This window comes from Oryzias latipes, chromosome 12, assembly GCF_053564925.1.
Source record: "Oryzias latipes strain Hd-rR chromosome 12, Olatipes_Hd-rR_3.1".
Classification (NCBI taxonomy): Eukaryota; Metazoa; Chordata; class Actinopteri; order Beloniformes; family Adrianichthyidae; genus Oryzias; species Oryzias latipes.
The window spans coordinates 16,819,312-16,844,786 of NC_136248.1; the positions used below are offsets into that span (position 1 = coordinate 16,819,312).

General features: G+C 37.6%; 1 protein-coding gene across 3 annotated transcripts; it reads right to left on the reverse strand.

Annotated features, from left to right (window-relative positions):
- Positions 1–213: 213 nt before the first annotated feature.
- On the reverse strand, positions 214–24,346 carry pnpla7a (patatin-like phospholipase domain containing 7a). 3 transcript variants are annotated; one of them, XM_011481896.4, is made up of 36 exons: positions 24,207–24,346; positions 23,741–23,792; positions 23,509–23,583; positions 23,169–23,256; positions 22,925–23,007; positions 22,694–22,794; positions 22,470–22,610; positions 22,225–22,384; positions 21,685–21,765; positions 21,160–21,288; positions 20,976–21,056; positions 20,313–20,442; positions 19,483–19,554; positions 19,272–19,354; positions 18,960–19,115; positions 18,708–18,785; positions 17,334–17,539; positions 15,786–15,917; positions 15,594–15,717; positions 14,053–14,166; positions 13,846–13,912; positions 13,580–13,729; positions 13,162–13,225; positions 12,757–12,925; positions 9,159–9,341; positions 8,850–8,968; positions 8,549–8,705; positions 7,154–7,270; positions 6,993–7,062; positions 6,797–6,913; positions 6,514–6,662; positions 6,237–6,389; positions 6,012–6,128; positions 3,945–4,029; positions 3,417–3,532; positions 214–2,562 (listed from the first exon to the last, which is right to left on the reverse strand). In XM_011481896.4, exons 2-36 carry the CDS (start codon positions 23,786–23,788, stop codon positions 2,440–2,442), a joined length of 4,038 nt encoding a protein of 1,345 aa, XP_011480198.1. In that variant the 5' UTR covers positions 23,789–23,792; positions 24,207–24,346; the 3' UTR covers positions 214–2,439. The 3 variants fall into 3 exon arrangements, with proteins under 3 accessions (XP_011480198.1, XP_011480199.1, XP_011480200.1); XM_011481897.4 differs by having other exon boundaries at positions 3,403–3,532; XM_011481898.4 differs by lacking the exon at positions 3,417–3,532.
- Between the last annotated feature and the right edge of the window lie 1,129 nt (positions 24,347–25,475).

Genomic DNA, 25,475 nt, shown 5'->3' on the forward strand with positions numbered 1-25,475 from the left:
ATCAGAGGTAGATGTGATCCATTGGAGATTCACTGTCTCCAGCTCTAAGATACGACATTTTTATTTGTTTTCAATGAATATTCCTATAAAATGTAAACAAGTGTTGGAAGCGTAATGGATTCATTTGAAAGCAATCAGTTCATTTTACAGCAAATGCTGAACGACTGCGGCCTTTTATTGTTTGTACATAAAACAGGGAAATGAGAATGTGACTGAAATTTTTAACAGCTTTATTGATAAATAAATAAAAAACAGAATCATAAGTGGAAATCTTAATGGTAAACATTTTTATACAATGCAATAATCCAAATGAGCGTCAAATGAGGGCACAGATTGCATCTCATACATCACTCACCTAAGGCTTTCATATATTAAGTTTGTGGCACAGCTTCATCCATTACATCAGCACTTCATTCATCAACGTGACCCTTTTATTAAAGCAGCCACTCGTTCATTCTGTCAGATGACATCATTCCATTGTGGAGAATAAAAACAAAAACAAAGTAACCTCACAAACAGCATTTTTCTGTGTACCCATAATTTTTCTGAGCATTTCAAAATCAAAATTCTGTGACTATTTGTCATAAAGCAGGTAAATGATTTTTCCATAAATTCTACTTCTGATTGCAGCCAATATCCAATCAGCAAAACAAAGTAAAATGATCAAAAATGCAAGAATACCTTTATTTGAATATTTCATTGTTGATTAGACAAAAAAGCCACTTTTACACCACATTTTACAGTTCTGAATATGTTTTCAGTTAGTACAGATGATTATTATAGAAAATCCACAACAGCCGAGATTTTACCATAAATCTGGAATTTGTGTATTGTTTATATAGTTCGTTTTTTTAGGCCCTTTTTGTCATCAGATTATTAAAAAAAAAAAAAAAAATCCACGACCAGTAAAAAGGCCAAATACAAATACAGACAAGACACTTTGGGCAAAAAAATAAATAAAAGCTGATAATCTTAATAGTTTGTTACGACATTCATGCGACAGCCTAAACGCTGCAGCCCAACTATGCTGATTAGAAGGTTTCAATGTGCAGAACAGATTGGTGGAGACTCGTCAGCCACGAGGGAAAAATCAGGAGCTTTGAAGTGGACTGCGATCATCAACTCCCTGCATCTCTGTGGCTCAATGAAAAAGACAGGCCTCTGCTGACAGGAACAGCAAAAGCATATGCTATGCTTATTCTGCACTTTGTCTCCTCACTTTTGTTTTTTTTTGGCAAGCCAACCACAGAAAAATCCCTACACAGAGGAATTTTCATTTTTGAAACAGTTTATAATCTAGTCAGTAAATCAGTTTAGAAGAAGGTTGAAGGGGCAAAGAGTCAGAAGTGTTCATTTTGTGCTTTTTTTTGTTCTGCGGAGCCGCTTCGATAAAGACTGATGCAGTCAAGGCAAAATCTGAAGCCTTTCTGTTCCGGCTTTACTTCCTGTTAAAGACAAAAGTAAGGATCCCTCCAGCAGGACAGGGTACAGGACTAACTCGCAGCTTTTAGTCTCAAATGTTAGAAACCAAAATTTGCCCTCCTTCATTTGTTAGTTTTGACACAAATATAAAAGAATAACTAATAATTTAACTTTCTCTTCCCAAAAAATCCTTTCCACATTTATTTATGTAACAGCAGCTTGGTATAATGTTTCTACATTAAATCAGTTTTTAAAATGTCAATTGTTTTTTTTTTTTTATATATAATGTAAATACTGTAAACGAAGACTACATGTATCAGATAATCTGAACACTCTTAACTTGGACTGAATTCTCTTTCCTTTTCACTGAGCCCTTTACTTGGCTTCATGAGAAAAACAACAGAAGACTCCTGAAGTTAACATTTTATGTAACTAGAACAGAGGTGAATGTCAACAATGCAAAGTTTACAAGAAGTGCAAAAAAATGCAACATTGGTCAAAGTATTACTTGAACTGACAGTGGTGCAGATATCTGAGAAAAATGCTGAAATCCTTCATGTTGCTTTAACTTGTCTTAAGAAACGCAAAGGAAAATTGGATTTTTTTTAAATAAAGTGAACTAACCTTTAAAGTGTCTTCAATATTGTAAAAGATTTGTTAATCAACTCCATTTAGTCAGTGACTAAACAGCTTTAGGTGTAAAGTCAGATTATTTCATGGAAATAAGGTTTTCTTGCCCTGTTTTTGTGTTTTTATGATCCAATGGACAGAAGTGATTTATGTAGCACTCTAAGAAGTCCTTTCAGCTATCTCAATATGAGAAACGATAAGGCTTGGAGCTGCTGAATACACGAGTGTTACTGATGCATTACTGATGTGCTGTTATAAAGACAGTTCATTTGTTTTGTCTACACTGCCAACGTCAAATTGAAACAAGAATCAGAAAGGTCAGTGCTTCTAAAATAAAGGTGACGGGTAGAAGGAAACACTGGTGACTGAAGGCAGCTTTTGTCGAGTTTAATGTTTGGAATGCACTTGCTGGTTTGTCTGCTCTTTCGGTGGACTGTCAGGGTCAGCTGAAGAGACGCTGCTGGTGAGCGAAGGAGTTGGACATTCTTCTCTACCCTCCATCTCTTCATCCTAAAAATAAATGAGTGACGCTTTATTTTGGTATTAAAGATAATCGAGCAACTTTTGAGAGACTAAAACATAGATTAACATAATATCTATCAGCTCAGTACAGTAACATTTAAAAAGTTTGATGTTTAACCTTTGAATACCTGGTTTGAGTATAGAGGGCAGCAAATTTAAGCTGGAATCATGAAGTAAAATATGTACAAATGTTTATATGACCAGGGGTCTGCAGCATTTTCTTTTTTTGGGACCATTGAAGGCCCCATTTTGTTTATGCTGCTGCAGTTTACTCTTATTACTGTAACCCTTGTGCTATCCTAGGCACTTTAACATTGGGAGTTGGGTCATCTTGACCCACTAGACAGTGCTCTGAACCTTCTTTCTTCAATGATTTGTGATCTTCACTGGTGTCCATGGATTACATGAAATCTTTCCACCTTTATCCATCTTTGTCATGGTAGGGAGAACATGTCAAAGTAAGAGTGGGGTCATCTAAGATAGCACAAGGGTTAATTAAATAACTTGTTATATTGAGCACTCTGACCCCAAATTTGGTTTCAATTCAAACGGCAGCCCTAGAAATGTTAATTAAGGACTGTATTTTAGATAAGTAAGTAATAAATAAGTATAATTTTATTTGTGTAATGTATAAAATCAATAAATGTAGAAAGATTTTCCAGTTTAATAAAATATTTATTCAAACCAACATCTAGTTTGATCTTATTGATCTGGTAAAAGTTAAAAGGCTAAATTTACTCCCAATAGTAAACCTTTAACATTAACAATAAATAATTCAAATAAGGAATAAAAACCCAGCCTTTAAGGGGAAAACCCTGGAGTGTTTACCCAAATGTTCACACCGTGTCTGCAGTCTCTTCCCCTTCAGTGTGCTCGCTATAGTGACTGTAGCCCTCCATGTCTGACAGAGCACTCTCCAATGCCTCCTCTTCATAGTCAGTATGGTACTCTGACTCCTCTGAAGGTAAACAGTGGAGGACCAGATGCACAGAAACACAGAGAGTGAAAAAGTAGGGAAAATGAAATGTGGAAGAGGTGAAAAACACAAGTGAAGCAGAACAGAAAAAAGTGCAACACCTTTAAGAAGTCAAACTGTGAAGAAAAAGCTACAAGGGGAAATGGGAGATAATTGCCATTTATGAAAATTCATTCAAACAGATTGTCCAATTCCATAGTTGTTCCTTACATCTGTATTTGTAATTACATTCTGAAGTGTAAAAACACAGAATGACTGGAGCAGAAATGATTCTTTTATGAAAAATGTAAGCCGTTAAAATGCATCTTTCACTTTGATGTGGTCTATGTCTGGCATCACAAACTCCACAAAGGGTCTGGTTCAAACCGTAGTGTTGGAGTGAGGGGAGTTTTACCGTCTGCCAGTGGAAGTTTGACCGGCTCAATGCGGGACACGATTTCTGCCAGGTCAGTGAAGGAAGCGTTTGGACACGTCACCACCTGAGAGAAGACACAAGCCTTAGAGTCTGCATGAAAGATGAGCCAAATGAAGCAGCTAACAAACTAAACAGATTTTTAAACAAAAAACTGACTCAGCATTTGAGTTTTTATATCCAGACATGTATGAAAAGATTACACCCGTTTCCATTAGTGCTCATTTATTAATTCAAACTGTCCCAAATCTTACAACCCATTTGATCTAAGAATAAAAAATGTTGAAGTTCCACTCCGATCATCTTTGGATCTAATGTAAAAGTGTTCCCAATGGTCTTTTTCATTATGATTACGTCTTTTAAAGCAAAAATCAAAAAACCATGGGGACTTTCTAGGACATCTTCTCAGCAGAGCGGCAGAAGCGATGTCCTAGAAACTGTGTCATTAGAAATTCCAGCCTCTGAGTTGTTTTTTAAATATAATCTGATGACAAAAAAGGGCCTGAAAAAAACAAAACTATATTAACAACTTAATACTATATAATGCACAAATTCCACAGTTGATGTGGAGCAACCCTGGCCCCCTTCCCCTCCCCGTTGTAGAGTGGAGCGGGGAGCTTGTGGTTCACCCACCAGATTTTTGACGTCCCAAATACAATCATTTTCCAACGGTTCATTTTCGTCTGCTCCTGATTCATAACAAATTGAATTAAAAAAAATATTCAGAAATGCAATTTTAACCTTTTGAGACCCAAGCTCTTGTTTGATATGCCTGTTTTTTTTTATTTTTAGTAGGCACAGTAGCCTCAGGTCAACTACAGAGGTAATAAAACACTAAATGTACAGTAATGTACTCGTATGTGGACGCCAGGTCCACATACATTCTGTATACATGTCCTCCATTATCAGAAAAATGCCACGTTAAAAACAGTGGGTTATGAAATACTTTCGTTCTATACTTTCATGTTAAAATAAAAGCATTTTTAAGAACTTTTCTTACTTTATAATAGGATTTTTTTTTTGACTGACTAAAAGTTTTTTCCTGTGCACTGACTATCAGCAAAGGAAGGATCTAAGGCGGGTGACACAGAGTGCAACACTTTGTGTTTCTAACAAAGTTTTTATTTAAATTTGCTTCTGTGGAGGCGTTTTTTCCCTATCTTGCTTTTCATTGCATTTTTCCAATGAAATCCATTCTCTTGAGTTGTATTCTCGAGCAGCAAGCAATTTTAAATCACCGACTGTGTTTATTTTATTTTTTGTGAAAGACTGACACCAAAAGCTATCATGGTAAATGGTAATTGCCCATACAAAATGAATGCACCCCCTGAGCCAAACCTTTCTGGTGTGAGTGCAGTTCTGAGGATTTAGGGTTCACACATTCCTTCCACATTCATCCTACTTTCTCAATCCTTTCCCCGAACCGTCCTTATGTTATTGCTCAGAATCATCACACATATTTTCTATTATTATTTTCCCCATTAACTGCTGTGTAGGTGCGTCATCTTTCATTGACATTGTTTAGAAGCACATTTGGAAGAGGATGAATTGTTTTCTGTGCCTTTCTAGAGAAAAATCATCCAACATTTTTATTATCAGTTATCAATATTTCTTAAACTGCCAGACAGATGGGAACATGCTTCTGAGGCTAAAGGACAACCCTGTATTGAATTTTGGAATGTAATGTAGTTGTTGGTCTTGCAAGAAAATATAGATTGAATGTTTCTAACAGTGCTCTCATTCTATTCTCAGGTAGCAGGCTGGTCTCATTTTAGGGCACTTAGCGATGCTAAACATAAACTGGACCGACCAATTTACCCCTAAATGATGATGTCATGTCATAATCTCTTCCCCTCCCTGCACCCAGTCTTTATTATGTCATGTATATAATCTGCAAGCTAATAAGAAAATGTATGGACTGAATGAATGGAAAAAGAAGTTATTCAACATTTATTACAGAACATTTTTAATCTAAATGATAAACTTGATTTTTTCTAAAATAAATGGAAAAAATAAAACATCAGTCATGTACCGGTACTTAGCTCTTACGTTCTTATTTTGGGTGTTGTGGAACTCCTCCTGGTGTCGGTCTTTCAGCATTTTCTCGACGACGCCACTGCGGCTCCACACATCAAACACAGTCTTCCCATGTTGGTATCCCACTTCCTAAAAAGGGAACACTTGTATAATAACCTTAATTTCTCAACTACAAACTTAAAGAAAATTAGGAATTAAATTTTAAAAAAAGTTATAGGTACTTTTTCTCAAACTTACGGCAATCTCATCAAACTTGCCAAACTCCAGAGTGCGGTATCTGTCGATTGGAGGCCGAATGTACTCGCAGTAGTCGCTGCTCTTAACGGACTCCAGGTGCCTCACACAGCACACGTAGGCCAGGCGTGTCTGAATCTCTGCCATGTTCAACACCTTTTGAAATGAACTCATGGGTCAGTGGAAAAACATCTCCTGCCCAACACCTGCACCTTGGTTCAGACTTATGGTGGAAACCTTCTCCACCAGTTTATGTGTTCTTTGTTAATCAATTCATCACCTTCACTTTCTCAGCAAGGGGGTTGAAGCGTTTCCATAGCAGCCACCAGCCAGAGAGCGAGTCGCCGTAATTAGTGAGGTTGGTTTCATCCCGGCTGCCCACGTCGATAGCTATCACCACCTTGGCCCCCATGGAGCGTGCAACATCAGCTGGAAGGGAATAAGATAAGAACAGAGGATCGTTAATTGCAAATGTAATTTCCACCGCAAAAAAAACAACAACAAAAAACCTTTGCCAACTTTACATCACATCTGATGATCTATTAAGGAAGAATTTTAAATACCAGGCAGGTTGTTAATGTAGCCCCCATCCATCAGCAGGTGTCCATCTTTCGGGTCGCAGAGGGGAGGCAGATATCCAGACAGGGTCATGCTGGCACGAACGTACCGCCAAAGAGAACCTGAAAGCACAAAAGGATTGACATTCCTTCAGAAGCAGAATGAGCACACAACACTGTCACTTTATTCGTCAGTACATACCATCAGTGTGCACTCTCATGGCAGATGCAGTGATGTCTGTTGTAATATTAAAATACGGGATCCAAAGGTCCTGTTCATATTACATATAAAATCAATCAGAAAAGTAAGAACAAAGTCTGATTCTGATTCCTTTTTGATGGGGAACTGTTAAAATAACTCACCTCGATCTGCTTGCTTTTGAAGACATTGTTGATGCTCGAGTTAAATGATGACCCGGAAAACATGGACGTAACGGGATAAGTCAAATCCAGAAACTTCTTATAAACAGAGGTCATTTCCTTTGGAAAAAAACCCAGAAACAGTCATTATCCTCAAAATAAAGCAAGAACAAATCATCCAAGCAGGTACAAAAACATTTGATAAATTGTTTCCATGTCCCATCCATCCATCCATCTCTCGCTCATCTGGGACCAGGCCGTAGGGGCAGCAGTCCAAGCAAAGATGCTCAGACTTCCCTCTCTCCGGCTACTTCCCCCAGCTCCTCTGGGGGGGACCCCGAGGCGTTCCCAGGCCAGCCAGGAGACATGGTCTCTCCAGCGTGTCATGGGTCTTCCCCGGGGCCTCCGTTCAGTGGGATATGGCCGGAACACCTCTCCAGGGAGCCATCCAGGAGGCATCCGGACCAGATGCCCGAGCCACCTCCACCGACCCCTCTCAATGTGAAAGAGAAGCGGTTCTACTCAGAGCTCTCGGCGGGTGACTGAGCTTCTCACCCCATCTCTAAGGGAGCGCCCAGCCACCCAACAGAGGAAGCTCAGTTCAGCCGCTTGTATTCGGGACCTCGTTCCATCAGTCATGACCCAGAGCTTGTGACCATCGGTGTTTCCATGCTGTTCGTAACATGTACAAAAAACCTTGAGGTGCATGTAAAGATTTTTTAATAAAAACAGTCAAATTTGCCACTAAAAATGTATTAGCTTAATCAAAATAACTTTAAATGATTTTTTTAAATTAAAATCACAGTTTAGGACCAAGAAAATTGTCATTTTCTTGGTTGTAAACATTACAACCTTCACTCTGCCAGGAATGGAAATAATTAAATACATACAAAAACTAAAACTACATCTAGTGCACAATTGAGAAAAACGCATGAATAAATACATTTATAAAGAATAACCTATCAAAATAAAAAACAACAACTTGTAGCTTCCCAAGCTCTAACCAGCATCTGTAAGAATCTCTACAAGTCACTGCTGGTGTTTGAAACAACATACCAAAAGTCATGCGGGCTGCAAACCGTATTTAGTAGTTTGGATGAAGGTCATTCAGATATATGGTTGATGTGAGATGAATCCAGGGTGAAAACAGAACAATTATCCTGGGAGATTTGAGCCAATCTTTTGAAATTCAACATCTGTCACCTTCACGTTGTCCCCTTTTTAAAGAGTAAAAATATTCTCTTCTATTCAAGTAATAACCTAAAACAAGGTCATAAACTGGTTAAAGACAATTTTGACTTTATGAGGGATTTTATAGGTTGAAAGTCCTCCAGCTCTTTCAATAAGATATCTACCTAATACACATTTTGTCATTAGTGTTGACAGAACACGACTCACCATTGCCCATTCTCTAGCCCTGACCCTCATGCGACTGTGGCTGCGGTCCTCGGCATACAGAGCGCCCATCAGGGAACCGATCGACGTCCCACCAATCAGGTCCACTGGGATGCCCGCCTCGCTGAGTGCTCGCATTATCCCCACTTGGGAGCAACCCCTTAATAGTAAGGTGGAAAAATACATTGATGAGAACCAGATTCCACTATAAGACAAGCGTCTAATGTTTAAAATGTTAGATTTTAAATGCAAACAAGATTAATTTTAAGAAAAAGTTTTGCAAATGTGGATTACTGGAACACACCTTGCGCCCCCTCCTCCGAGGATGAGAGCAATGGCGTTTCCTGTGAGAACGCGAGCCAAACGGGAGAAGTCAGAGTGGCGGTCTGCAGGCTTCTCAAACACACGCTGGTAAAGCTCCAACTGCAAAAAAAAAAAAATGCAATAAACACAAGGAGCCACAAGATGACTTGCTCTTAAGAAAATTAGAAATCTAAAAAGGTCAAAAACTCCAAAGGAATGGATGAAAAACATTACAGCCTTCACTCTGCCAAATAGGACAAAGTAAAGCAGCTTGCTGCAGATTTGAAAGGACAAAAATAAGTGTTCTTACCAGCTTAGGGAGACTTCTTTTAGAGAAGACCCTTCGGGGACAGGAGAGGTGGAGATGTCTGGAAATCCAGCTTCTCATGTTCAGCCATTCCACAGTTCCTTGCGGGGGAGGCCCGTCTTCTCTGTGCAGCAGCACCAGCTGCTTCTGGGCACGGACGGCACTTCCTTCCAACATGCGCTCCAGCTAGGAATAGAGCACAGGGCGCAGATGTTTGGCAAGGTTTTCCATTTTTGAATTCAGCTTCTCCGCTGTGGTGCTTTCACACATGAAATACATTGTGGGGTTTTTTTTCCCCCCTGAAAAATAATCAAATTTAACACTCAAGGCAGGTTACATCATGTCAGAAAAACATTCAGAATGGATGGAAATAATTCAAGAGTTCATCGACTGTGTTTACATTTAGAAGACAGCAATTATGATGGGATTTTCTAGTTTACCTGGCTAAGCTTTAAGCCCAGCCTAGTTATCATGTAAATTTGTATTGTAAATATATGTAAATATTGTATTGGGATTATAAACTTCTAACATAACATTAGCCCAAACTCAGTAGCACCAAAGCAGCTTAATGTTGGTTGAATTAAGATTTATAGGTTAGTTTGATCCAGAGAAAGCTGAACCCATCATTGGGATTTATTATAGCCGTCTTTGCTAACAAAAGTTGAATGCTCTGTGAGACTCTGTGAGCTTGTTTTTGCTATTTTGCAAAAAATGTTCTTACACTGTAATTTTTTAATGTAATCTTAGATAAACGATAAAAAAAATATTTAAGAGAAAATATCCACAAGTTAAAAAAAAAAAAAAAAACACTCAGTAATATATGGAGACTTTTTCCAACACTAGTCCATCGCTACACCGCAGTTCACCTTTTGTAGTTGTTCTCATTCTATAATAATAGATCTACAAAGTTTGAACTTTAAACAATGACAGACAAGTGCAAAACAAAATTCACATCTGTCTGACAAGTGTATAAAGTGTGTATTAAGGGTATTTGCAGCCTTAGAACATCTATATTCATTGTTAAAGATTACGTTTAGTAGTTCATGGATTTCACAGATCACATTTTACTTTTAAAATGCAACTGCCACTAAACAAAGGTCCACTTTATTTTTATTTTTTTAATTTTCCGCTATTATAATGTAGCTTTCTCCCACTCATTTAACAGGTTCACATGAACCAGTAATCCTACTTTGCCAATATTTGTAAAAATGTTACTTTAAAGATAAACATCTCCAAATGCCAACTATCAACAGTTCATCCACCGGAGGATGTATTTTTTTGATGGGGTTTTTTTATTCCCCTAAAGTGCTCTGAAAAATCCCTACGAACACACAAGCAGATCATGCAAACTTAGCACAGAAAGGTTCCAACTGGGATTCAAGAGTGCTATTCACTACACCACCATGCAGACCCAATCCAGAGAAGTGGAAGAAATGTAGAATTATTCAGAAACCCCACGCCTCTGCTGCCTCAAACAATATTTCTATAAGTCTGGAAAGCTGGTGCTATGGCAACAGTAATGATTGACAAACCTTCACAACACTCTAATAACGTTGTGTTCAGTGACACTCGTAAATGACAAAACAAAACATCTTAATCCTGCCGGGTTTTCTTTTTTGTAAATGATAACTTTGAACTGTAAACGACTTTTGCTTTACAGCTTCTATTTCACCAAAAGAAGTTGATGTGATACGGTCCATACCAGAGTTTTGTCCATTTTCAATTCTATGTTGCTGTGATTGATGCAAGGATTAAGAGCATGAATGTTAGAGCCATCTACACCTGGATGGACTCGACTCCTTCATTTTCTGGCATTGAAAACATAGAACCAGTAATCGGACTTTGTCAAACGTGGATCTTTAAGACAGGAAGTTTTCATTCTAATTGAGTGCAACACTGTTGGGGGTTTTAGGGGAATTCTGGTCTCACAAGGCCTGATTTTGTCCATTAACATGCACAGCAATAATCTGACTTCCACAATGCCAGGTTCTCCTAATCCCCGACTCCAGTCACAAAAACATTCCAAATTAAGAAGCTGGTTTACTTGTGAAAATGGATTGCAACCTTATTGCAGTGCAATTTAGGAGTGAAATCATGGTAAGAATAGATGTTTGGAAAATTACAAGAAAAAGGCATTTTTAATTTTGAGTAATTGTTCACAGCTAAAAAACAAAATCTCAAAGAACAATCATGTAGTGGTCTGTGAGCTCTGTCTACCTCTATAAAAAGCCAAAGTGTGTGAGAAAGGTGAGAGATCGTCCTACCTTGTGTGTCAGAAGATATAAAAATTCGACCAGAGCAATGACTCATTCTGAGTCAAGCAAATATTGATCTCCCTTTTCATTTTTCTCTCCATTTAAAACAAAATGGGGACACCACCTTTAGGACACGCTCCCACACATCCATTTGTTTTTTAGTTTTTTTGCATTTATCCTTTCTTCCCAAGTGAATTTTAAGGCTGTTCAATGGATGCTGGTTTGAAATCTGGGTACAGTTTTCTAAATGCTGAATAGTTTACAGAGTATTAACCCAAAGACGCTGAATTTATTTTTTAAATGAGCAGTTTCCAATTTTTCTAATGATGGAGGACATGTATAAAGAAAATAAGCCTCAAAATTACCTTTCTGATCATTTCTTCATTCAAATAGTTGCGAATTGGAAGCAGATAAAAATAATACAGTTTGAAGATTGTATTTGTTATGTAGAAAATACACTGGGTGGGCCACAAGCTCCCTGCAGCGCTCCATCCTGATGGATCTGCGTATAGACGATTACCGGTAGATCCACGTACGTCTTTGTATTTATCTATTTTTTGTCAGAGCTGGCATCTGGGTCAAAACTGTACCACTGAACAGCTCTAACATTGCTTGCCCTATTTGTTGCACCGGTAATGTTAGGTTGGGGTTGTGAGGGACTGTAAGCTAAAGGGTGAGCGCGTTAACAGAGAGCTCTCACCAACAGGAAGGGGAAGAGGGGGCGGGGTTGTCGGGGTTGTCCCACCCAGAACTCAGAGGCAAATTCCATATAAACTACTTCCGATCTGCAGAAACTATGTCCTAGAAAATGACAGGTTTTTTTGATTATGGCTAAAAACTGCATAATAATAATAATTAAAACACCACTGGGACCACCTATTACAGATTAAACAATGATGGCAGTGGGACTTTAAATGCTGAAGCTAAATATAAACTTCACCTCCTATTAAACAGACACCCCTTTACTCAGGAGCATCTATAAGTCTTTGCTGCATCAATACAATGCAGTATGTTTAAATGGCTATAAAATGTATTTTTCTACTCACTGAGAAAACATTTGCACAGCTGAATCTTCTCTATTAAAACTCAAAATATTCTGATAGAACTGTTGCTGTTTTGGGACTAGAATTAATCTTGAGCTGGAAATATTTACAGGACGATGAGTTGATAAGAGTTTATGGTCTGCTAACCATAATTGTTAAGATTTGTTCATGTGTAATTCTAAACTCCAATCTGTAATAAAAAGGAGAACTTTAATGAATCCTTGGCTTGTGTGTAAAAATAAAAAAGGGGGGGTTACAGCATTTTCACCTCTCACCATCTGCTACCCCGACATGCCATCTTACCTCTCCGACAGCTGGGTCTTGCTCTCCTAATCCCACGATAATGATGCAGTCAGCCTGACGAATGCAGCGCTGTGTCCATGGGGTCAGCGTGTAGTCGGTCTGGTAGAGAACTATACGATGGATGTCTTCCTGTTGGCCCAGCCAGCTGGATAAACGGTACTCATGGACACTAAAGAGGTAAGGAGTCTATTAATGACCAACGCACTGATCAATTTTTCTGTTCTGTCGATAAATCATGCCTGAGCAGAATCTAATAAAGCAAGTTAGAAAGACAGAAAGCCCAAAGCAAAGAAAAATCCCCGACTGGCAACCCAGAAGTAACAGACAGAGATTAGTTTAACTTTGCTAAAATGAATGTGATAGGTCATAAATTGAAGCTTTAAAGCTAAAACACGAAAATGATACCTGTCTAAAGCTGCAGCTCCAAGCCTCTGTTTAATGATGTCACTGGTCAGCAAAAGTGTGGGTCCTGCATGAGATCAGATCACAGCAAGAGTGGCTGTCATGCACAAACTCTATCTTAGAAACAAAAAAGCTGATCAAAAATTTCAAATGAATGTCAGATTCTTGTTGCTTGATTTATTTACTTTTGTTAGTGACCCGTTCTGGTAGGGTTTTTTTTCCCGCCATTAACAGGGACTACCAACAATTTTGCCCAAATGTGTAAATAATTTCAAAAAGTACAGTGTAACACAACGGTTTAGTAGCAACCTGGTTGAATTTTTTATGACAAATGTGCAAATTAAAAAGTACAACTTCATGTTTGCTCTTTTATAACTTGGATGGAAATTTTAAGCAAACTTGAGTTGGTTTTTTTTCATACCTATAGCGATGAGCGCGTGCTGTAGCTCCAGAGTGAAGGCTGTCAAAGGCACCTCTTCAGATACAGGCAGCACTGCCACCGTTGAAAGGTTTGAGGCCGGATTCCCTGCATCCCACTTGCTTCCTGGAGATTTGAGGGCTAAACTACGAGCTGGAGATGCATTAAACATGAAGCTCCACCAGAAAGCAACTTAAAAAAAAATAAAAAATAAAAGCCTTCTGAAAGAATAATAAGGCAGAGTTAAAAATAATAGACAAAGCACAGACCTGTCAAAGGACCGTTCACCTGCTGGAGAATTTTCTGCCCAAGTAAATGGATCAATCTGGTGACAACCTAAGAAAGAAAGAATCTATATTACTTTCTTTGAGTTCTGTGGTTTCCATAACAACTGCAGCAAAGCATTTTACTTGTGCCTAATGTGAAGAATGCTCTAATTTACTTAAAACACCAGTTAAAGCTTAGAATCAAAATACCTGTGGGAACTTTCTTTTAATGGAGCTCAGAGCTCCTTCAGGCAACTTTGCCAGTTCGGAGTCGCGTACAGCGTGGACCGTGGTGGCTCTATTCTGATGAGTCAAGGCCTCCACCTGAAGGCAAAGAAAAACATCTGGTTATTAAGAGTGCAACATAATGCACTTTATAGGCTTACTAATGTTTGGAAAAGAATCATGAAGCAAGAGTCCAGTGAGAAAAATTGTAATTCTGAGGAAATGTACTGTTACTATTTTAGGGGCCAAACCTTTGCAACTATATGTGCAGAAAGAGAAATATAAGTAGATTTCCATGGACGTTTGCAAAGTTGGCATGGTAAAAGAAAACAAATACGACAAAAGAAAAAGAAAATTAGTTTAAAAAATTTGTTGTATTTTCGGTATCTTTTAAAATGTTTAAGAGTGTTTTCAGGAAAAAGAAGATGAGGAAAAAAGTGAGCTATGAATAAGACATTCCTAACTTTCTCCTCCCCATCACGACTAAATACATCTCTGAGTGTTTGACACCTCTGTATAATCTTATTCCCACCATCACAGCAGCTGCAATGACAGCTTCCCTCCTCCAAGTAACAGTAACCATAGCATCCATCAGCCCAGTTATTCTTAGAAACAATGTGGCAAAAAAAAAAGCAACCACACAAGAAAACCAACTTTTAAAGCTTAAACATTCAAATGAAAAAGAAAAGCTTTTTGGATAATAACTACTCAGTCACCAAATAGAAGTAAAGCTCAGCTTTTCTGTGTCAGATAAGAAAACTTAAACATGTTAAAAGTCGAAAACAGTACTAAAAGAGAAGTCCTGAATTGATAACTTAGTTGTAAGAAAAATACTAATGCCATATTCTTTTGACACGACTTTTAAAGAAATGTATAATCTGCTAAATCTAAAATTTCTCAAGTTCTATAAAGTTTACTCTGACTGTTTTAGCACAATCCCTGGTATGTATCTTAAAACATTCAAACATTTTATTGACGAGTAAAAAAATGTCTAAATATACATACACACACTTCAAAACTTAAACTCAGTTTTAGCTTTCAGTCAACAGTAACAGAACTGAGAATATGCTATCCACAGGGTTAAATGGTTAGATAAATATCTGGTCCAAACCGTAGAAAAGTGGAAGATGGATGTGTAAATTCAACTGGTTTGACTTCAATAACAAAAGTTATGGCTGACAATAAGCCAACACCATGAAGAGTTGGAGAAATATTTTGTGGCAAAAGAAAAAAAAAACTGTTTGTTATGGTAAATATGCAGCTACGGTAAGTATATTTATTTTTACTGAGAATTTATTATCCAAATTCAGTTTCGTTTCATTGACTGTTCCTAAAGATTTACCCTTGTTTATCCTGAGAAGAACAAAGGTAGCCTATTTTTATGGATCCCAAAAACACACAAAATTTGTCATAAATGTATCGACGTCCGAGTTACCAGTTAGACACAGAATTTATTGACGAACTTTACGGGAACTCTCCGTTGTTCTCCTCCTGTGAAATCGGTCCCTTGCTGTCAGAGGACTTACCACTCCGATCAGGTCGCCACGTCCATATTCTCCAATCAATTCCTTTTTGCCGTCTTCCTTCATGATGACGGAGCGCAGTCGACCGCTCAGCACGATGAAAGTGCTGTCAGATTTTTCTCCTTGCCTGAAAAAGAAACAAATGCATGAACAAACAGTTGCCTTTCTTTAAAAGCATCTTGATAACTTAAATACCTGTATACGGCTCGGCCGGCTTCCACTGCCATCCAATCCAGAGCAAAGTCTATCTGCCGAACAAAAGAGGACATCCGCCTAGAAACTGTGTGAGCCACAGTCAGAACCACTTTTGGTTCCACACGCATTATCCTAAAACAATAAGAAAAAAGAAAATCAATTATACATTTCAATCTGTGATAAAAAAAATAACAATAAAGAAATAACGTCTGCCTTTACTAATGCAAGCACACTTTAAAATTTCATCCACTTAATCACTCAATTGTCAAAATTGATCAATAAATAGAAAACCAACTTCAAATTTGATGAAAACATTTTGATAGAATGTTTACTGAATCACCGCTTCCAAACTTAGGCAGAATGACGACATTATTTAAAGTCATTTCATACCAACTCGGACAATTCTGGTCTTAGTGGGAAAATCTGAATGATTACAGAAGGACCATTGAATTCCCCTTTTGTCGTTTGAAAAGATTGCTTATGATGTTTGTGTTGCAAGATTTGTTCTTTTGTTAAAAAAAAAATTTATATTATATATATATATATATATATATATATATATATATATATATATATATATATATATATATATATATATATATATATATATATATATATATATATATATATATATATATATAAAATAAAAGATGTGTAATATTATGATTACATAACATCACTTGTTGAAAAAAAGCAGTGCTCTTATCTTTGAGTCAGGGAAGCCTCTTTTCTCGGAAAGCTAAACGAGATTTTAAAACAGCTTAAAGAAGATTGGGGGGGGGGACAGAACAATGGAGTTGGTTTTGATTCCACTGATCCACACTAACATTAAAAAAAATTATATTACAGATCATTTGTCTTTGTGTGTAATACTTTAAATGATGCCACCAAACTCAGCAGCTGACAGTTTGTAGTTGAATGTGCTATGTACGAGCAATAATCCAGCTCTCTTATACCAAAGATTTCCATGAATTTATTTTTCAAAAAGGTTGTTGCTCTTTAATAAACATTTCATCACTTATGAAAACCAGGTTCTTCAAAATTGTGCAGCTCCTTCTTAAATAAGCAGCCAAAGGTTATCCAGATTCCTCCATCAAAGGAGATCTTTGCTTTGGGATAACCATCACATACATGCACAGCCTCCTAAATATTTGGTTCTAATATTCTTAGTCCCTTTTGAACAGAAACCATGAGATTTCATGGGAAGGAGAATTGGAAATGTGTAGTTTCATCTCCTTCATCAACACTCCTCTGGTATTATCTTGCAGTGATGATCACAAGTAGATTGCCAAATCCAGGATTCAAATGTGTTACATGGGAGGATTTAGGAACCAAATCTGGCTCTGTACGTCAATATTTGTTGGGCATTTCAGCCTTTTTATGCAACTACTTACCTCTGGCATTTGTTTATATGGACTGCAAGAGCAAAAATTTTAAGACAAGTTGGAATATAAAAAGTTATTGTTTCATGATAAACTGCCTAAACCTGTTTAATCTGAAAAGACTATTTGTTGCTGTGTGGATCGTCATGGTGTCGACGTGACTCACTCATAAAAGTGGGTTTTGGAAATTGAGAGGAAGCTGCAGTCTCTCTGGGCCCGCACAGTAAATATGAGAGGCTCTCCAGTCAAAACTGCAAGCTGACCAACAAGCTCTCCGGGATGAGTCACAAACAGCCGTGTGTCTTCTTCACGGTCAATCATGCGCTGGTACACATGAAGGAGGCCCGAAATCACAAACTGGATGCTCACCTCCTAAAGGACAGAGGAGCCACACATTAAAGGGGGGGGGGGGGGAAGACACTTAGGAGTATGATGATGATGACTGTCTGAGGGTTGAAAAAAACTAAGGGTTGCACTACAACCTATCATTTTAGAATTTATTTATTAATATGTGGGCAAAACAAATACGGGGATTTAAGGTTTTTCTGTAAGCAAACCTTGCAGTCTGCCTGGTTTTTAATTCCCAAGGTTTGTTTCAATACATAAATGTAAGAAGGCTCCACACAGATGAAAGCATCAAAAGCAATTTATATGCAAAGTTTTCTTCAATTTTATTCAACTCAGTGTAATACCACTTTTTATTTGCTGGAAAGCAGCTGGACTAAGGTTGTGCCTGAATTCCCTCCCTACTTCCTAATCCCTGAAAGACTATACAGTGCTGGACTATCTAGTGCCATGGATTTTAACGCAACCCAGAGACATGCTCGCTATTTTTTTTTTTGTAGACGGCAAATATGATGTCACCCACTTGCCGAAGTAAAACCCAAATAAGCATTTTACCTAAATTATTTATAAATCAACTGTGTTCTGATGGTGAAAACTTAGTTTATTTATTAAAACAAATTTAAATATATTTTTTAATGACGATTTGTTCAAATGCAATGCATTGTGGTCTATATTTTTCAGTCTAATGAGCATTGATGCACACTAGTTTTTCGCAGAGATTTCAGGGAAATTTCTAAGGCACTGGATTTTGGAACTGTAGATTCAGACATACCGAGAAGAAGGAGAATACCCTGTATAGTGCACTAAGTAGTGAGGGAATTCAGAAACAACCTTAGTCATTTTAGTTATCAAGTCAACAACAAATTTGATCAGAATCAGAATGCTGGTACTTTATTTATCCCAGGTGGGAAAAATGGCATTTTCACCATATCTCTGATCACCAAATTTTAACATGGCCAGAAAAAAAAAACCACCTATGTGACAAAAAACAGTGCCGTGCAAATTAGCAGCGTTTCAAAATTAAATGTATAAATAAGGCTGTCAGGTGGTTTTATGAATTACACAGATTTTCAAGGAAGAGTTGTATAATCTCATTGCTACAGGAAGGAAAGACCTTCTGTGGTGCTCAGTCTTAGAAGATCATGGATTATGGAGACGAGAAAGAAAGCTGTAAGTGTAGCAGTGTTGTTCTAACCTGGTCTCCTTGACGAGCAATCACAGAACCAGCTTTAACATGATGGAGAGTGACTCTTCTTTCAAGCAGACCAGGGTCCTAGAAGAGGAAAGTGAGGGACGAGCACCAACTAAGAACATCATCGTGAAAATAAATCAAACAATCCAGTACCTTCCTCTACACTTTTCTTAGCAATCAACCATCAGGAGTGGTTTTTTTTTGTTTTGTTTTTTAGGTAATGGAAAATAGTGGAAGAATTAAGGACATATTTACCTGCAGTTGGATGATGCCTTGCAAGTCTTTCTTGGCAGCCTGGAGAATTGTGTTGCTCTTACTGAGGTGGATGGCGTCAGACTGCCCTCCACTGTCAGTGTAATGAAACACTTCAGACGGCGTGTGCTGCATTGTGACATTCTTTTTCAGACTAGACTAAAAGGACAAGAGCATAATAAACACGGAAGGACACGATTAGTAAACAGCATTGGGCGCAGCAGATAACTGAATAGAGATAAAACATTTACGCAGTGTGACATTCATGTCAACCTCAGTTTAAAAGGATGCAGAAGCACAACAGGAAAGTCCTACTTTGTGAGTGGCGGGACTGGATGGAGTCTCCTCTATTGTGACTCGAGCTCGTTCACAAGCCATGTTCAGGTCATTTCCTGTCACTAAGATAAAATGACAACAATTATTAAGAGTCTGACAGCCCTGCTGCATTAGTTAGTAACACTAATGACTATAGACTGGATAATTACCACAAGCAAATTAATGTTGTTAAAATTAAACAGTGGCCCACCTGTAATATCAGCTGGCATTGAGATAGATCGCAGCCTCTTGTTTAAAGGGCTGTCCTTTACACCGTCTGTTTCTTTTTACAGATAAAAAAATAAATAAATCACAAAGTGGTTTACAATGTACAAATAAAATTCAATAAAAGTTCCAATTCAAAACAATCACGAAGCAGGTAGTTTCAAAATTAAAAGTCTGTCTGAATAAAAATGTCTTTAGAGGCTTTTTTTCTTTTTATTAATGAACCACATGGAAGGTCAAAGGTACTGCTTGGAAAGACAGGCCTCCACAAGTTTTAAACAGACTTCTTGGGACATCAAGTAGGTTTGGGCCCGACTAGGGGTGATTAGAGGTGTAGGGAGTCAACAATTCTGAAATATATCTGGGGCCATGTCCATCAGAAGCTCTACAGGTTAAAATTAAAATCTCCCTTAGAGATGGGGTGATGGGCTTAGACTGCTGCCCCCGCGACCCGGTCCCGGCTAAGCGGAGGAAGATGGATGGATGGAGACTTGGCGAAAGCAGAAGGCTTCTGCATTGTCTGTTTATTTCTGATAATGGACACATCGTCGTCAGGCATTAACCTTTATGTATGATCAGCTCCAAGTCAGATTTTGGTAGCATAGTACTCAGTTTATAAATAGATCGAAGAAACCATAAAACAGTGAAACATCTTTTGCCAAATTTCTTGATTGGTTTCCAGGGCAATGTTGGCTGCAAGTAAACTTTAAACCTCTTCATAACCACATGTACATTTGGAATACGGGTAAGTAAACTCTAAACCTCTTCATAACCACATGTACATTTGGAATACGGGTAAGCATGCATGTGTCAGACCTTGTTCTCCAGAGCTCTCACTTGCCCCAGAAGCCAAGTCCTCCTGGAAGTGGAGACGCCGAGTCAGTTTTCCAGAACTTGCCTCAGTCATCACGCTGTTTAAATTAGACAAAGGCACAGCCTGACTCTCCTTTCAACAGAAAAGCAGGAACAAGACAAAAAAATAAGTTATGGTTAGGCCTTAGAGTGATCCTTATAAATGTTAATTATTTGGAGAAAAATTACAAATGGGATAACACACATACAGCGCAGCAACTTTATATCCACCTGCCGTATGACTTAGGAGGATACATGTGAGGATTTGTAATTGTGTAAGTAAATAAAATTATCCAAAGATGGATGTATTTTAGGACAACTTTACTTTAGGAGTTGCTTTCAGGAGAAATTTTCCTTTCTTCTTGTAAACCTTTTGGTTCTTATATTCTTAAAATTTCTTCACAATAATTTCTACTTGAGGCCTCTTGGAAACACTAAAGCTATAAATAAATCAAAGTTGTTCAAACAAAATAATGTAAGAGACAAAACAGAGACACCAAACTGCTTGATTCCCTTGTTGCTGAATGTTTGGGGTCATATCTACCAGCATCTTACTGTAAGTTTTTACGTGTGTGAATGTGTCTTGTCTGTTTTCTTATGTGCAATGTGACTGGTTTTCCCTCCTACCGGGTTGAAAAGCTCCGTTGTGAGGCCTAGATAGTTGTGCAAAGCCAAAAAGGTGACTCTCTGAAGGCGCACCATGATTATCTGCAACGTAAACAAAATCAAACAGATGAAATGTTGCAGAAGACAAATCCTATCAGATATAGTAAATCCATGAAAATGCTACATCTTCTGGAGAATTTCTCACCTGAATCACACGCACAAGTGTCTCTGGGTATTTCTTAAAAACGGATTCAAAGGCTGATGCAGGTAAACGCAAGATGATGGAACGAGTCGCAGCACGGGCCGATACGGTCTTATAAGGAGCTGGGTAACCCTAACATACAAAAGAAAGCATACAGAGTCATTACACAGTAATCTTAACCATTCTCTTTAGATTTGATATTGAAAATGGTCAGGATCTTATTAAAGATACTTGGAGTGACACGTGGAATTAAAAATATATGAAAAAATAATTTTAACATTGTAAACATTTATTTCAAAGTAAGCAAGATACTATCAAAGCATGTCTGTTTACATTTGTAGCAAAATATATGAAAAATTATATGACCCATGATTTAGATGCTTCTTCGAAATAAAAGCTGTGATCAGAAACAATCATAAAAGATAATTTAAACGGAGCAAAAAATAACAAATGGGATTGTTCAGATTGGAGTGCAAGTGAGAACCAACAGGAGTTGGATATGCGATGACATAATGAGTATTTGCTCACGGTGATGATGTCCAAAATACTGAGCAGACTGTGGACACTGTCTCCTGGAAGGACATCTTTCACCACAGGCTCAGTTCCATCCTTAAAATAGAAAAAAAAATGAATTGAAATATATTCTAAATAATAAAAAATATATTCTAAATAAATAAAAGTACACATTTACATTTAGAGTGTTTCATTTCAATGTACCAGTTAAAAAGGTACAGTTTCACAAATTGTATTGAATGGTTTAAATGTTGCGATGGCGCCCTCTGCTGCTGAAATTTCTGTCATGTTATGTAAACTTTTTTTTTTTCAGGAAGTGAAAACTAAGACATTTTACTGTTCAAGTGGGACTTTTCTTCACAGTGTATAGATAAATAAAAGACTATTGAAACCACCATTGACTAAATTTATGCTGTTTTTTCCGCTTAATGTTTATGTAGGAAACAACGTAAAACGTGCGATGGTATTCATAAAATAAGACAAAACTCTGAGTATTTTTCCTTGTGTTTGTATTATTTTTCCTTAAAAGGTTGCTCATTGATGGCAGGCACATACGTTCTCTTGGATGCAGAGTTCAAGCCGACCATCCTGGACCACATAGATGCTGTCATCGTCATCTCCTGGCTTAAAGAGAACCTCGCCCTCCTGAAGCTCAATCAACACCATGTGGCGGCACAGTTCCAGAAACAGAGGTTTCTCGAAATGACCCAAAACCCTACATGAAGTTGGAAACAGTATGATTACATTTAGAATAATAACAAATTCCTACTAAATGTGCCATATGTTCTGCTCTTGCTTACCTAACATTTTTAAGCATATAGAGAACCTCTGACGGCAGATTTGAGCTCTGCACTTCAAACTCGGTTAAATCAGCCTCCAGCAAGGAGGGAGGGGGTTCTTTGGGCTGCAGGGTAGGGGGGTCTTTGCGGATTCTCAGGATTCTGTTTACATTTTTAAAAAGCATTTAAAAGCCACTATTACACAAAACTTATTTAAATACAGCTTAAACAATCAAAGTGCATACTTGCGAGCTATGCTAAGAACTTTCGTCCTTTTGCGTGTGCGCTGTGGTTGTTTTGACACTGATGTAGAGGATGAGGGAGGAGTTGAAGACAGCGTTTGGACCTTAGAAAAGAAGGTCGAGAAAATTTTACATTGAGTACAAGTCTTTTTTCCGTTTTTAAATCACTGACGACACTCCAGCAATGTATTTCTCCATTTAAACATGCCAAAAGAAGCAAAGACAATAGGCAACCTTTCGCATGATCTTCCTTCCATAGAAGAGCACTTTGTCACGTTTTCTGAAGCGATACTGAGGAACGCCTGGTTGCTGTTGATCTTATAGCAGAAAGGAAACAGAATGTGGATAAAAATAACACCTGGCAGAAATTTATACAAGAGATAAATGCAAAAAAAACTTAAATAGAATACAGAATCACTTCACAAAGTATGTTTTAAATACTCAAATATGAAGTTAAGGATATAGTTGGGTGACTTACGAGAAAGTCTGTATCTCTTGTAAAGGAATAGCACCACGATGCCAATGAAAGAAACGACAACAGCGGCTCCAATGACTATACCTGTAAGCTGAAGAATAAGTAAGAATAAGATCATGGTTGCATGAAAGCTATTGTTATTTAATTGTGCAAAATAAATAAATAAATAAATAAAACAATCCCACTGATTTTGTAATAGTACTAATATATTCTAAAATAATACAATAAAGCAAAAATAAAACCTTCAGACATTTGTCAATAAAATCACAACTTTTTAAAAAGGTTATGAAATTGTTTAATACTTGACCTAAAAAAGAAACATTGATAATAATGTCAATCATACCATTGTGGTTTGCATCCTCTCTTCTACAAACTGCTGCACTCTTGCCTTCAGGACATTCCTGCTGTTCAGCAGCACCTAAACAATTCCAATCAGGTTAGGAAGTCGCTCATAGATCTGGTAGATAAGCCTTTATACCGATTACGTTCGTGATCCTGAAGTGGTCACGTTTTCACTATAACTTTAGGGCTTTTTTCATTCACGGTAGGTCAGAAAAACACATCAAGTCGCTTACTGAACTGGGCCACTGACACACGTTTGCATCATCTTCTTCTTGGTCCATGATCCTAGTATAAGGCAAAACAACAAACAAAATGCGTCAACGGTGTTTTACTTCGTTATTTCAAACCGAGCGGAAACGTCTGGAGCTGTTTTTTTCCTGAAAATCTGAGAAGAGGAACCTGGATGTTTGGATATATTAGCAACAGTCAGCTGCCTGCCGTCGACTGCCTTTCCAGTATAACATAAGAAGCACATCGGTGGCATAAAAATACAATTTTAATAACGTGAAACAGCGTGACTGACAGCTGCTGTAGCTAGTTAAATAAACGAATAACGTCTGCTTTCTATGCAACACTTTTAGCTTCAATCAATATGAGCTAGCATTCTTTTGACGTAAACCTTTTGGGGGTAAAATTGACCTAATTAACTTCAAATTAGATATAAACATTTTTATACGTAAGGTAGAAAACAAAACGTACCTTGTGTGGGTTCGAAGTCTGCCGATTCTGTCAAATTACATCATGAGAGAGACGATGAAGTTAGCAGCTAGCTAATAAAGTTTTCTTTATGCTGTCATTTGGTTAGCCCCGCCCATGTCTTGTTATCACGTAGCTGCTCGTCCAATCAAAAACGAGGAAGTCAAGGGTGACACTGGAAGTAACTGACTTCTGAATTTAACATCTTGTGAATCAAACAAACCAAGCAAACGTATCACAATGTCCACGTTTACAGACCAAATAATAATATTTAAAAATAATAATAAAAACAACTGATTTCCAAAGTCCCAGGTGTTTCCAATTGTACAGATCTAGGGATCAGATTTTAATAAATTAAATTGGACTGAACTAGATTACAGCAGGGACATGTGCAGGACTGCATATTCACATTTAAACCTGAATAAAATTTCAGTTTTTTTCCCCAGTTCTGATTTGTATTATTAGATAAAAGTTTAGAGTTGTAATGATTAACTGACTTAATCAATGAATCAATTTAAATTTTTACGACCCACCTGATCAATCACCCTGTGGCAAGTTAAAGAATAAAAACTGTGTTCATCCTGTGGAAGTTTTGTCATGATGTAGGACATACGCAAAGAAAATGAAGCTTAAAATTGCATTTTTGACAAATCATTGTGAATCAGGAGCAGACAAAAAAGTGCAATCAGAAAAAACCTGTAACAGTGACGTAGATTCAACACTTGGCAGGCCACAAGCTCCCTTACGCTTCATTCATCCACTTGTAGATGACTAGATTCATGTACTTTTTTGATTTCCCTGTCTGAGCTGCATCTGACTGGATAGCATCAATAGTGCTTGGCATTTTTTGTTGCACTGGTAATGTAAGGTTTAGGATGTGAGGCGCTGTAAGCCAACGGGAGAGTGTGTAAACAAAGATATTATGGGAAATTAGGGAAGGCTCACTCTGTGCCAGCAGTGTCGCCGCCATTAATTCTTGTTTTTCTTGTTTGTACGCATAATTTATCCTTTATTGTATTGCAAGAAATACAACTTCACTGGCACTGTTCAGTGCCCAGATATTTATCTCTGAGTCACACTGGTTGAATTTTGGCCAAAGATGTCCTGGATCGATTTTTAGGTCAGTGAATCAGATCAGATTGTTTAAAATCAACCAATATTGACTGTAAATCACGAATTATAAATTGTTGTTAACATTAATTGTTACACCCCAAATAAAGTTCCAAATTAGCTGATGTTGAAGTATTAGGTTTGTACTCATGACACAGCACA